Source organism: Mauremys reevesii, linkage group 8, assembly GCF_016161935.1.
Source record: "Mauremys reevesii isolate NIE-2019 linkage group 8, ASM1616193v1, whole genome shotgun sequence".
NCBI lineage: Eukaryota > Metazoa > Chordata > Testudines > Geoemydidae > Mauremys > Mauremys reevesii.
Window position 1 is genome coordinate 107,476,447 of NC_052630.1, and position 15,044 is coordinate 107,491,490.

The window sequence follows — 15,044 nt, forward strand, 5'->3', positions numbered from 1 at the left end:
CTTAGCTTATCCCTGTACACTCTGAGGCCCTGTCTACACTAGGAAGAAAGGTGTTTAAGACATAGGAACATAAGGATTGTCAGACTAGATCAGACCCATAGACCATCTAGCCCAGTAACCTGCAGCTGACATTGGTCAGCGCCAGACACTTCTGAGAAAGTTGCACAAAACTCTCCAGCAGGCAGAGGGGGGATAGTCTGCCCATCCATGAAGTTCTTATCCAAGTCCTTAATTTGAGACTGGTCAAGCCTGAAGCACTGCCACAGAGATTCAGAGGAGTAATTTTCAGCCTCATAATCCAGTATTCCCCTCTCACAGTTAGCTATTTCAAAGCCTGTGCAGCCCAACCCTTCTCAGAGGTTAGGGGTATCCTTTTGATATGCAAATATGGTGGTGCTCATTCTCTACATCTACTCTCAAGCAAGCAAAATAGATTTTTAGCAGTCACATTCCTGAGAGAGAGGCTGTTCGTCTCCCTTCACAGCAAATCGAGAGGTCTGCTTTTTGTTTTGTTGCTTTTTCTAAAGGCGGCATACGCACCAGTCAGTTTCAGACCTCTCCCCCTAGACAGGGAAGGCAGAGACAAAGGACTTTTAGTTTCAAAGACTTTAAAGTATGGCTTTATTCAACTTTAACATTTTCAATATGTGGAATCAGTGAATATAAAACAAAGCCCATTACTTCAGTAAAACAAGAGGTAACTATTTTATTCAGCTTTTAACATCCTCCCCTCTTTATTTAGTTACTCCCCTTTCTACAACAGATGTGTTTTTTACTCACACTAAGAATCTGCTATAATGTCACTGACATCATTGCTAAAATTACATACACTCTCTTGCATGTAGATTTTCCATGGCAGATAGGCCAGGTAACAGACGGCAGAGACTGGACATTAAGAATGAAAGGAGCTTCAATGAAAATACTGTAATCTTGCAGCAATATCCTCACTCTGGTGTGACCCACTGCCAGGCTGGGAAAATGAGAGCTGGTTCCCCACTGCCAGAGGGGACCAGCAACACTGAGCCTGCACAAAGCCACCTGAGTTCTGACAGCACCAAGCAGCTCAGCGCCTAAATCATGTCGAAGCTTCAGCAGGATTCACAAACTCAGTGTTTCCTTACATCTTGCCTTTAGGACCTGTTCTGGTTGGGGTGCCCAGAGGCTGCCTAAGAACATGCCTATCAGATCCGGTTCTATACAAAATATGATGGGAGAAGTGGCATCCACAAGCCCAGTGCCACTAACTCAGGATGTGGGAGACCTGGGTTCAAATCCCTCCTCTGCCTGATTCAGAGAGGGACTTAAACCCAGCTCCCCCACATCCCAGGTGAGTGCCCTAACCAATGGGCTCCAGGAGGTGTTCTGTAGTGGGGCTCTCGCAATCCCTCCTGTTGAAGATATTCCACCTTGTCTGAAATATACAGTCATTGAGCCAGAAAGAGTGACTGAGAACAACACTACAGCTCAGCACTCACTTGGGCCAGAGAACCTGAGCGTAAGGAAGGCACCAGCACTTCCTCCTTTCTTGAGAAAGTGCTGACCTGGGTGAGGCATCTAACTCCAGGAGAGGGTTCACAGCACCTCTCTCAAGCCTAGCTCCATTTGGGGGGCAGGGCTTTGGCCACTCCCTCCCCTCAATGTTTCCTACCTCTTCTTCTTTGAGTGCTGGTCCCTAGGTGTAGTCCACTGTGGGTAACTGACCAATAGGAGGAGGATGCAAGGATGCAGAGCCGTTCAGAGAACAGGTGTCGCAAAGGATGCAGTGCAGTTCTACTCTAGTGCATACGGTCTCACAAACATGGGGATGGAACTCCATGTAGCTGCTCTGCAGATGCTGAGTAAAGGTACTTCCTGAAGTGATGCCACTAAAATTGCTTGTGTTCTTGTAGAACAAGCCCTCGTCTCATGAGGGGGGAGGAAGATGCAGCAAATGGCAACAGAGCAGGATGCATACAGAGATCCACTTAGACATCCTCTGTGAGGATATAGCCTGACCTCAGAGTTTTTCTGCTATAGCAAGAAATAGTCGAGGTGATCTACTAATTGGTTTTGCCCTCTGCAGTTAGAAGGCAAGAGTGCATCGTACATCCAGGGGATGATGTTTCCTCTCCTCTTCAGATGCATGTGGTTTTGGAAAAAACAGAGATAAATGGATTGACTGGTTTAGTGAAACTCAAACTACTTTAGGGGTGAATTTAGGATGTAAAGAGATTTTGTCCTTTTGGAACATAGTACAGAAAAATCTGTATTATCCAGCACTGCACCAACTGGAACGCTCTATAAACTGGCATTTCTGATCTTCATTGAAAGTCCGGTTTATAGTTTGGTTAGTGCAGGGCCGGCAGGCTCCCTACCTGGCTCCACATGGCTCCCCGGAAGCAGCGACATGTCCCAGCTGCTCCTAGGTGGAGGCTCTGTGCACTGCCCCCACCCCGCCCTGAGGACTGGCTCCACAGCTCTCATTGGCCGCAGTTCCCGGCCATTGGGAGCTCCAGGGGTGGCACCTGCGGGCGGAGGCAGCACGCAGAGCCAGCTAGCTGCGCCTCCGCCTACGAGTAGCCAGGTCATGTCACTGCTTGCAGGGAGCTGCTCGAGGTGAGCACTGCCCAGATCTGGCACCCCACATCCCCTCCCATGCCCCAACCCCCTGCCCCGAGTCCCATCCCAAACCCAAACTCCCTCCCTCTTAGTTAACCAGAATTTTTCACTTACCCCCAATTCCCCCAACATGCCAGATAAAACAGCTTTCACTGTATATGGCAGATCTGCCATTAGGGCTCTCAGCTCACCCATCCTTCTGGCCACAAGGAATGCACCTTTCATTGAGACGTGAGACATAGAACAGGTGGCTAATGGTTTGAAGGGAAGCTTAGTGAGTGCTGAAAGTACAAGCTTTAAACTCCAATGAGGAGTAGATTTTCTTTAGTGACAGGAAAGTCCTGATTAGGCCCTTTAAGAATCTGCTAGTCAATGGGTGAGTGAAAACTGAATACCCATCTGATGGTGGATGGCACACACTGATTGCTGCCAGGTGGATTCATATAGAGAGAGCCCAGCTGTTTGGAGAGAAAGATAGTCCAATGTGAGGGGAGTACCTGCTGACTCAGGGGATGCAGATTTCTGCAGCGCCCAGATGGAAAAATCATGTCCAATTGACTGGATAGCATTTGCTAGTGGAGTCCTCTCAGCTATTATTCAGAATGGGTTGTACTGCTTCAGAGCAGGGATATTCTAATTTTGATGCCCATCCAAAAACCAAGCCATAAGATGAAGACTTTGGGATTGGGATGCTTGATCCTGCCCTTCTCCTGGGTCAAGAGATTGGGAAAGGACTGGATGCTGAATGGAGGACGAGATGACAATCACTGGAGATGTGAGAACCAAAACTGTTTGCGCGACGACTGGGGGTGATGAGGACGGTGCCCTGTCCTGACGAGTTTTCCGTAACACCTGAGGTAGGAGCGGTAAGGGAAGAAAGGCATAGCTCAGGTGGTTTGCCTGGGGAGAACGAGCGCATCGCCCTAACAGTGTAGTCCTAGAGCTCCTCTGCACCAATATATGTTGCATTTCTTGTTCATTCAAAAGGCAAAAAGATCCTGAGTGGGGGAGCACACTGAACGAGGAAGCTATCTACTACTGAGTCATGTGATTCCCACTCGTGATCAATAGCAAAATCCCTGCTGAGGGTGTCCACCAACACATTGAGTTCCTGGAAGATAAGCTGCTGACAGGATGATTCAATACCTGATACACCATTCCACAGGGCGACTGCTTCTACACATAGGGGACTGATTTCGCCCTTCCCTGTTTGTTGGTGTAAAAGAGGCTTGTCTTGTTGTCTGATATTATGTGGACATATTGGGACAGATGAATTGTAAACAAACCTTGCAAGCTTCTTGGATTAGCCAGGGTGCCAGAAGGTTGATGTGCATCCTGGTCTTTCGGGATCTTCAAGTGCTCTGTGCCATATGTCTGTCCATGTGGGCCCACCATTAAGACAGAAGTGTCTGTAAGGATCACCTTGCCTGGCAAGAAGGATAGGAAGGGGATGCCTACATGTACCTGATGGGAATACTTCCACCACTTCAGGGTAGACGGGACTCTGCAAGGAATTCTTGTTATGGCATTATACTGTGTTTGGTCTGGAGCGCCGTCTGAAGGCAAGCTAGGTGGAGTCAGGGTAATGTAAGTACGTGAAATCATGTGTCCCAGGAGGGAAAAACAAGCTCTGACTGGAGCTTGAGGGTCGTGCATAACCGGATCTCTTAGGTTGCTTATGGTTGCTGATGTCCCTTGATAGGTAAATTCTCACCATGACTGGATCTACAGTGGCCCCTATGAAGTCTAGTCCACACTGGAGCAAAGACAGACTTTTCCAATTCACACAGACTCAGAGAGAAAAGTAGCTGAAGCACTGATGAAGTTGACTTATAGGCTTCCTGATGTGTCTTGGCAACGAGAAGCCAATTGTCAAGATGGGGAAAATGAAGAAGACATTCTGTCTGAAATGAGCTGCTCTTACCAGAAAGACCTTGGTAAAGACACTAGGGGCAGTGGCAAGGCCGAATGGGCATACCCTGTATTGAAACTATTCAGTTCTCTCCGTGAAGCTGAGAAAATGCCATCATACTGAGAGCTGTGACCCATATGCCATTTTCCAGCGATGGGATTATTTATGCCAGAGTGACCATGTGAAATGTCATTTTACAAATAAAGCTGTTGAGATTGCTGAGATTGAGAATAGGTCTCCAATCTCCTGTCTTTTTGGGGACTAAGTAGTACATAGAGTAAAAGCCTTTCCTTTGGTATTGAAGAACGCGCTCTATTGCTCCTTGCTGGAGAAGGGATTTCACACACTGGCCTGGGAATCCCCTCAGAGAATGGTCCCTGAAGAGGAATGGGGATTAGGGTTTTGGAAGATGTAGGGAAGTAAAGCTGAGCGCACAGCCAGAATGGATATCTAACACACACTCGTCTGTGGTTATGACACTCCAGTTGTGAAAACAAAGTAATAGGTAATAATTGGAGATATACCAATCTCCTAGAACTGGAAGGGATCTTGAAAGGTCATCGAGTCCAGCCCCCTGCCTACACTAGCAGGACCAATTTTTGCCCCAGATCCCTAAGTGGCCTCCTCAAGGATTGAACTTACAACCCTGGGTTTAGCAGGCCAATGCTCAAACCACTGAGCTATCCCTCCCCCGAGTGCTAAATGACCCCAAAGGATATGTGGCAATTGGGTACTGGTGGCATCATAAATGGTGTGCAGCTCTTGAGCATCTGTCAAAAATATCTTTTTACTGGAGGATGGGACTGACATGGTGCTGTAGATATGGGAGCTGCAGGCAAATGACACTTCTGTACTCTCTCTCTCTCGTATGTGGAGGGCTATAAGACCATTGGTGATAAAACTGTTAAGACACTGGTCTAGGTTTGCAAGCTGCCTGTGATACTTCCCTTTTGGGACAGGTGTACCTACACCCAGGAAGCGGAGGGTGACACTGGAGTCCCTCGTGTAAGGACTCCATGGTGTTTTGGATCTCACTGGGAAGCCCCAAAGTGTGCAATCATGATTCATGGCACAGCACGATGGCCACTGCCATCATTCTAGGTGATGTGTCTGCTGCATCAACCACTAATTGAACTGAGGGTCTAGCCATCAGCTTACCCTCTTCAATAAGAGCCTGGAAGTGAGCTCCGTCCTGCTGTGGTAGCTTGTCTACAAAAATCTGTGAATCTTCAATAGTTGAGACAGTAGTACTCGGCCAACACTGTCTGACAGTTCACTATACAAAGCTGAAGGCTAGTAGATGTGAAAGTGTTCCTTCTCAAGAAATCTAGATGTTTAGCATCCTTGTCAGAAGATTTAAGATGATGTTGTCTAGATCTCTCTCTGGCAGCATACACAACGAGAGAATTCAGTGTAGGGTGGGTAAAGAGAAAATCTGCTCCCCTCGCTGGAACTAAATACTGTTCTCTACCCTCTTGGGACTAGGGGCACATGTGGCTGTTGTATGCCAGACTGCTCTAGCAAATTCTGGCATAGCTCTATTAACTGTAACTGGTGGTTTGCAGGATATCCAAGAGTTTGTGTTTTGGGTCTTGGACCTCCACTAGAGAGATCTGGAGTTTCTCTGTTACCCTTCGCAATGAATCCTGAAATTGTTTACGGTCATCCAGAGGGGACAGAGATAGTGGGGTTACTGCTTCATCAGGAGAAGATGACAACAATATTGTAAACTGGTTTGTATTCCTCCTCCACCATGAGGTCAGGAGGAGGCTGATTGTTCCCTTAGAGGGCAATGGTGGAGTGATTCCCTTGCAGACCTCATGGGGGCTCTGTCTATCTTCCATACAGGTCCCATACCATACAGTATGTTGGTTCAGGAGGGGGATCTGGGTATCCCCAAGGCATGGGGTACCAAAGGTCCCAAGGTAAATGTCGAGGCGGAGGTTAGTACCAGGAGGCTCTGGATCTCCTGTCTGGATAACATTTCTCAGAGGAGGAGACAGTGACTCCTCTGGAGCTTCAGACTCTCCCAAGAAAGAGAAGAAAAGGTCTCGATCCAATAGCAGCTCCAACAGAGGAAAGTTGCAGTTGGAAGATGGAAGAGGGGATAGGCTTCTGTCAAAGGTAACATCCCCTGGTAGAGTCAATCTCCCTAGTGCAAGAAGGTCCTGATGATGGGGGAAACAGGACCTCGGGGAGAGCAAAGATGTCCTACAGTGTAGTATAAGTCTTGCCTCCCTGCAATGCAAGCAGTCTGATACGTTCATGCTGATGGCGTCGGAGGAAGACGACTCCATGTGGCCGGAGTGAAAGACAGAAAGAGTACCATTGGTGGTAGAAGCTCTGATTGTGCCAGAACCAACAGACTCCAACTTTTTGACTTAGAGAGTACTGGTGGAGTGAGTGTCACCGGTACAGGGTCCAATACTCTGGTTTACGGGCTTTTGAGACATGGCTCTGGGACTCAGGACATAATAAGTCTTCTGGAGTTGAAAGAGCGGATTTGCTTGATTTAGGAAGAGCTGTGTCAGACATCTCGGAAGCAGACTTAGAGGTAGACCTGCTCTTATGCTTATGCAAGCATTCTCTGCCTACCCAATGAAAACGTGATGGGGTGCTCTGTGGGTATGGATTCCCCAGCAACAGAGTCAGACCTCACAGCAGGAGGCATGCGGTGTAACCAGCCAATGTACCAGGGGTGTGGGGGAGTGTTTCACAGCCTGGGTCCAACTGCAGCCTCATGGCCTTCTCCAGGAGGGGTTTTCTAAGCCAGAGTCCCCTCACCTCATGGGTATGGCTAGGGAAAAAGCGGCAGGTATTACACTTAGCCATGATATGGGCCTCCCCAAGACAGTACAAACAATGCTGATGCTTGTCGCTGACTGAGAAAGAATGGGGACATGACACACAGTTTTGAAGCCCAGAATTCTGGCCATAATCCAATACCCGTAATGATGCATTGGGGGGGGGAGGGGGGAGATGCCCCCAAGGCAGGGATTCTATTTAATTAGAAAACTCTGCTAAAAGCTGTAAAACTAACTATAAAGAAGCATATAAAAAGGCACTAAGGCAACCTTTGAAATATTTACAGAGCAAAGGAATCGAAGAAAAGCTCTGGACTCTGGAGGTTCGGAGCCAAGCTACAAGACAGCAAGAAGGAACTGGAGAGATGGTTGGCCACTCCATCCTTTATTCCTTTGGTTGGAAGCACAAGGAAAGTAAAGGGCGCACGAGTGGTCCAACAGACACTGCTTGCAAGAATTCTCTGACTCCAGGTGTATACACACACCCACAATGGAATACACATGGTGACCAGCACTCGAAGAAGAATCTCAGCTTTCACTTAAAAAAAAATTCCAGACATCATGGTTTCCGGGAAAAGCGTGAAAATGTGACCCAAAAGTATCAGAAAGACTCAAAAACATAAGAACATAAGAAAGGCCGTACCGGGTCAGACCAAAGGTCCATCTAGCCCAGTATCTGTCTACTGACAGTGGCCAATGCCAGGTGCCCCTGAGAGAGTGAACCTAACAGGCAATGATCAAGTGATCTCTCTCCTGCCATCCATCTCCATCCTCTGACGAACAGAGGCTAGGGACACCATTCTTACCCATCCTGGCTAATAGCCATTTATGGACTTAGCCACCATGAATTTATCAATTTATGAATTTAAAAACAAAAGACAAATCAAAAGAACCCCAACATTATTTTTAATTCATTATTTTTAAGCCGATTTCATGATTCTGGGGACCTGATTCATGATTTTTGAACACTTAGGGTTGACAATATCACAGCAGACTTGTTCAGAGGCGATGATGAGGAGACTAGTGTGATATTTCATTGGAAAAAGTGAATGAGATACTGCAAGACCAGCAGACTCTTCATAGTATGCCTTGGGCTCTCTAAACACTATTTAGAAAACTCTGCTGCCCAGTTCGCCCTTGTGTGCAGGTAGAGGAGATTATAACCCTTCTACCTCAGATAGCTAAATTTACCACTAATTCAGCAGGTGCAACTCAGTGGAGCTGCACTTGTAGTTTCAATGGAGTTGCACCTGACACCAGCAATGAATTTGGCACTGAGCCTACACTCTCTGTTGATCTACTACTTGCATCATTGAAGATACTGTACTATATATTCATGGGGTGAAATCCTGGTCCCACTGAAGTCAATGGCAAAACCCCCATTGATTTCCATAAAGCCAGGATTTCACAAGGGGCATCCACTGGAACTAGAATAGCAAAATAATGCAGCAACCATCTACAAGACAAGCTACCTACAAGGTTCCCCTGAAACCTCTTCCACTTGGTTCCCCACAAACTCAGTTCAATTCCAGTCTCGTCACTCAGCCTCCTTTCCTAGCATACAATCAAACTACACTTGAGTTGATCAGGCTAAAGCACAGGGGGTGGGTACAGAGTATACCACACATCCAAAGCTACACAGCAAACCTCTTCCTTTATATACATTTGTACATTACATTGTATTTACTATACATTGCATCACATGTTCTGGGATTGGCTCGGTCGCTTTGTAGGAACTAATCCATGTACAACACACACTGTCCATGCATGACTTACTCTTTACTTCATCTTACATTCCAGGTTTATCTGATTCATTATTATCTTGTCAACTGTAAATGGTTCCCTGGGTATCCCCCCTTATCTTAGCTAGTACAAATATTCTGTTCCCAGCCTGCTGATCATTTCTGGGGAGACAGGATTAGGGAGGTAAATGGAAGGCCTCACTCACAGCCAATTACTCATGTTAAGCCAGGCCTACATAGAATCCTGCATGCAGAGGGGGAAGACAGTTTGGGAAGAGCAGGGCTGTAAATTACAAACACTGGGGAACTGATCACTTACTTTGGGAAGATGGAAGTCATGAGCGCTGATGCATATCCAGGTTTGCAAACTCCCTCAGAGAAATTTGCATACTTTGATGCTAGTTCTGGAGGCCTGTGGAAAAAAGGATGAGAGTCAAGACTTTCCAGGGTATGTAAATGCTGAGTGTGTCACCCTGATCCTTTTATTATTTAAATCTTTTCCTTAACAGTGCTTCTCCAAAACAGCTATGAAGAATATTAACAGAAACAAAAGTTTTTTTGTTTGTTTTTTACACTAATATGGGAGAATATCAAACCAAGGTGGGGTCAGAAATATCTGAAACACCACTAAATCACTACTTCTATTGAGGGACTTCACACTCTTAGGAAGGTGAAGCTCCAGGAAGGAATTAAAGCTAGCCAGATACTATTTTAGACATCTGCCTCTCCAAAAGGAAGTGAAGATTAAAAGGTAACAGAGAACTTGTTCAGGCTATTTTTCTACTACATGCTAGAAGTAAGATGTCAGTGCAAGTATTACTTACAGGACAAGTTTCAAACATTTTAATCAAATTACAAAACAGATTTCTACTAGCCTACAGTCACCAGCCACTGTTTAGACTTTAAAGGGGATGGATCCTTTGGGCAGCCAAATAGACAGAGCTGCCCTTGTTCTATTGGGAAGTGGCCTAATAGCACAGCCGGTCACATAATTCAAGGGTCGAGCAGTGACTCCACATACAGAAGCCTAAAGAAAAGAGCAGTGACTGACACACAGTCTAAGTGGTTAAAGCTTAGCACTCGGAGAGGAGATTTGAGTCTAGTACACAACTTTACCACAGACTTACTGTGTGACCTTGAGCAAACCTCTCCATCCGCAAAATGGAGATAATCATACTCATCCATATTACAGATATATAGTGCTTTTACAATATCTGTAGATACCTAGATGCGAGCCACTACACAAAAATTATTCCAAACAAAAAACTGATGAGAAATGGTCCTACAGCAACAGAGAGATATTGCACCATTGATAGCAACTATTCAACAAAGACATTTTTATAAGTTTCTAAAATAGTGGCGAGAGAAGGCGAGTAGTGTGGATCCATGCAGACAGTCCTCTCAAAGAATCTCAGTTACCACCAGAACTGTTTTTTCTTCTCCAAGCATTGCCTACATGGATCCCGCCTCTAGTTATTTTGTCCTCCCACACCTGTTGGCACTGGGATCTGTTGTATTCATTTGGAATATGCAGATCCAAAGAGTTAAAGGTGTTAACATGACCAGTCACTATCAACACTGAACAGTTTTAAACAAGGTTAAGGGACCACATACTTCTTAGTACCACAGCAAATACGCCATTAAAAATCCTTCTAACCTTTTATTAAAGACCAGGGGTGGGGGAGAAAACACAGTTAAAGCATTTGAAATGTAAAGTATTAATTAATGTTTTCATTTTAACAACATTCCTTGTTCTCTTTCCCTTCCAAGAGAGTCTGTCAAACATGGAGGGTTTTCCTTCTAAAGTCTCTTAAGATGGCAATAACTATCCTTTTTGGGGAAAAGAGAAGACATTCATTAAAACACGCTGGAGCTGTTGTTGTTAAAGTCTGATCCTGTTTCCTAGAAGACAAAACAAGACAAACGCACACATGGAAGGGGGAGAGAAAAGACCAGCAGAGATACAAAATGAAGCTTCTGTCTCTGATATTGACTCTTGCAACCTCACTGCTGGAGAAACAACAGCCCAGCCCACAGTCTTACCAGACACTCCGAGACCTGGAAAACTGGTATCAGCATCAGGCTGTTTATGATATTGCATTTAGCCGCCTCTTTCTGATCACAGGCTCACAGCAGTGTGGCAAAATACACAGTCTAGGCTGACTAAGCCAGACACGTATTAGACAGAAGGAAAAACGAGGCTAGGAAAGAGAAGAAATAAGGTGGGGAAGGAAAAGAAGACAAACATGGCACAGTGCGGGGGAGAGGTGGGTATGTGTGTGTATATGTGAGTGAGTGACGAGAAGAGAAAGTCTCACATCACAGGTGGCATGTAAGATTTAGATGGAGCTGGTGGCGATGTCATCTGGGCACCCTCTCTCTGACCCAGTCTGATCAGGACATCTTTCAGGATTAGCATGAAGAAGGTCCCAGGTCCGAGGAGACAGTAGGGATGGCAGCCAGGACGATAAAGTTGGCTCCAGCAATTATTGGCAGACAGATGCTTCTGGTGCTAATTTTTCCCAAAAGTCTTCTCTTTTTAAGAACCCCAGAAAGGGGTGTTGGGCATAATACTCCATCCTCTTATTATTTTGACCTCCAATAGACAAATTTTAAACACACCAATTTTGGTTCATTGATTTCCATTCCTCTACTACTCTTGTTTACCAGTCATCTTAACACAGTCCTTGAGTGGAATCAGTACAGCCCTTTCTGTTTGGACTAATTCAGTCTCTCTCTCTTTTGTCTCTTTTCTCATCAACATTTGTTGTGATCACTTATTGTGGCACTTTATGAACTTTCTCTCACTTTTTACAGTTGAACAATTAGTGGAAATTTGTAGGCCCATTTATCACAACATAATCTCTCATGGCAAGGGAACACCCAAATATGCTACAGAGAAATCTGCATTTTAAGGAACAGCTTCCTTCTGTTGATTTAATAAGAAGAGCTGTTTACATCTAAGCAATGTAGCTTATACACATTTGTTTTCTGAGTTTTCTCAGGATCTATTCTCAGCCCCCCAAAAGGCCCGGAAGACAAAAAAAGAAAGGAAGGCCGCAAAGGCTTTGGGAACCCAGATCCTGACCCAGGGCCAGAAGACTGCGCTAGTAGGCAGATGGGCACGAGCAGCCAACAGAGAAACTACCAACACGGAAGGTGGGCCAGAGGCTGGCCCCAGCCATGATGGCGGCAGGCCATTGGAAGAAGCAGAAGCCGGAACCCTGGGAGCTCAGGCAGGGTAGTCCTGGGAGAGAGACATTCGGACGGGACCAGGCAGAGGACCCCAGATATGATAACGTCAGGAAAGAGGTGGCTGAGATAGATGGGATAGCAGTGGAAGGGAAGGTTCGAGGTCCAATACCCTACTTTATAGTGAAGAAAGATCTCCTGTACCGTGTGGTGCAAATGCAGGAGCAGGAGATACATCAACTTCTGGTGCCCCGAAAACATCAAAAAGCCATATTGAGCCTCGCCCACAGTCACCTGTTTGGAGGACACTTAGGGGTAGAGAAAACCCAGGCCAGGATCCTGCGGAGGTTCTTCTGGCCAGGTGTACATGAAGATGTCAGGCGATACTGCACCTCTTGTCCAGAGTGTCAGCTACATAGCCCTCGCCCACACTTACGGGCCCCTTTGATACCCCTTCCAATAATAGAGGTACCATTTGAACGCATAGCCATGGATCTGATTGGGCCCCTAGAGAAGACAGCTCGGGGCCACCAACATGTGCTGGTTGTACTAGACTATGCAACCCGATACCCGGAAGCTGTCCCCCTACGCAACACAGCTTCCAAGACAATAGCTAAGGAGCTAGTACAGATATTTTCCCGGGTTGGGCTACCCAAGGAGATGCTGACTGATCAAGGGACACCTTTCGTGTCTAAGTTGATGAAAGATCTCTGTTCATTGCTCCATGTACAAGCCCTACGGACCTCTGTATACCACCCACAAATGGACGGCCTTGTGGAAAGGTTCAATAGGACCCTCAAGGCCATGATCAGAAAAGTGGTGAGCCGGGATGGGAAAGACTGGGATACCCTATTGCCTTACCTCATGTTTGCCATCCGGGAAGTTCCACAAGCCTCCACAGGCTTCCTCTCCATTAGAACTACTATATGGGCGCCACCCCCGAGGCACATTGGATATAGCCAGAGAAGCCTGGGAAGAGGAGCCAAATCCCGGAAGGAACATAGTTGAGCATGTACTACAGATGAGGAATCGGATAGACCAAGTTACACCCATTGTACGAGAACACTTGGAAAAAGCACAGGAGACCCAACGGACCCATTATAACCACCAAGCAAAGCTTCAACGGTTCCAACCAGGGGATCGAGTGATGGTCCTTGTGCCCACAGCAGAAAGCAAGCTGTTGGCCCAGTGGCAGGGACCCTATGAAGTGATTGAAGCCGTGGGAGAGGTAAACTATAAGGTACGGCAGCCAGGCCGCAGGAAACCGGAGCAAATTTACCACATCAATCTTCTAAAACCTTGGCATGATCGAGAGGCATGCTTAGTCACCCGGGAGACTCTTCCCCAGGAGGATAACGTACATGAGCAAGTGAAGATATCACCCGACTTGACGCCAATCAAAAGATCGAGGCAGCCGACATGATTAATCGTAACCGAGATGTGTTCTCTACAAAACCGGGGCGGACGACTGAGACCTATCACCATATCCGCACGATCCCCAGAGCCAAAATAACACTGAGACCCTACCAAATCCCAGCAGCCAAAAGAGAAGAAATCAAGGCCGAAGTAAAGAAAATGTTAGAATTAGGCGTTATCGAAGAATCCTACAGTCAGTGGTGCAGTCCAATTGTTCTAGTGCCCAAACCTGATGGTACCACAAGATTTTGTAATGACTTTCGCTGACTGAATGAAGTATCCCAGTTTGATGCATACCCCATACCACGCATCGACGAACTGGTTGACCGACTGGGTAGCGCCCTTTTCTTGACTACACTGGATCTGACAAAAGGGTATTGGCAGATTCCCCTGACCAAAGAAGCGAAAGAAAAGACAGCGTTCTCCACCCCAGACGGGCTATTCCAGTACACTGTTCTCCCTTTTGGGTTACATGGGGCCCCAGCCACATTCCAGCGCCTCATGGATAAGCTGCTGCACCCCCATACTAGTTATGCAGCTGCATACCTAGATGATGTCATCATCCATACGCCAGACTGGGGAACCCACTTGGAGAAGGTTGAGGCAGTGCTACGCACCTTAAGGCGGGCTGGCCTCACCGCTAATCCTGCTAAGTGTGCCATAGGACTAGCAGAGGCTAGGTACCTGGGATATATTGTAGGAAGAGGTATAGTGAAGCCCCAAACTAATAAACTAGAAGCGATTCAAAACTGGCCCCGGCCGACCCGAAAGAAGCAGGTCCATGCATTCCTAGGCGTGGTAGGCTACTACCGACGGTTTATTCTCCCCTTCGCCAGTAGGGCAAGTCTTCTAACGGATCTGGTGAAGGCTCGAGGTCCAGACATGGTGAAGTGGACCAACGCTGCAGAAGAGGCGTTTGTAGACCTTCGGACAGCCCTCTGTAATGACCCCGTACTCATAGCCCCGGACTTTACCAAGGAATTTATTTTACAGACAGATGCCTCTGAGGTGGGGTTGGGGGCAGTTCTGTCCCAAACGATTGGAGATGAAGAACACCCGATTCTCTACCTAAGCAGAAAGCTGCTCCCACGAGAACGGAAGTATGCAGTAGTCGAGAGAGAATGCCTTGCTGTCAAATGGGCCATGGAGACACTGCGTTATTACCTCTTAGGCTGACGGTTTACTCTTGTGACGGACCATGCACCCCTTCAATGGATGCAGAGAAATAGGGAGAAGAATGCAAGGGTCACCAGGTGGTTCTTATCCCTCCAACCATTCCAGTTCCGCATACGGCATAGGGCTGGATGCCACCATGGCAATGCTGATGGTCTTTCACGAGCACACTGCCTGGCGTCCCAAATTGCCCAACCCTATGGTGTT

The 15,044-nt window shown here is 46.8% G+C and overlaps 1 protein-coding gene across 18 annotated transcripts in view; it reads right to left on the reverse strand.

Annotated features, from left to right (window-relative positions):
* The window catches only part of ST3GAL3 (ST3 beta-galactoside alpha-2,3-sialyltransferase 3), a 369,636-nt gene that overhangs the window by 190,003 nt on the left and 164,589 nt on the right, over positions 1–15,044 (reverse strand). For all 18 annotated transcript variants that reach the window (XR_005583508.1, XR_005583506.1, XR_005583510.1 and 15 more), the window contains one exon: positions 9,376–9,468. Coding sequence is in view for 13 of the 18 variants with exons in the window: in XM_039483732.1 (XP_039339666.1) it covers positions 9,376–9,468 (93 nt within the window). In the remaining 5 variants the exon portion in view is untranslated. The remainder of the gene's footprint in view (positions 1–9,375; positions 9,469–15,044) is intronic.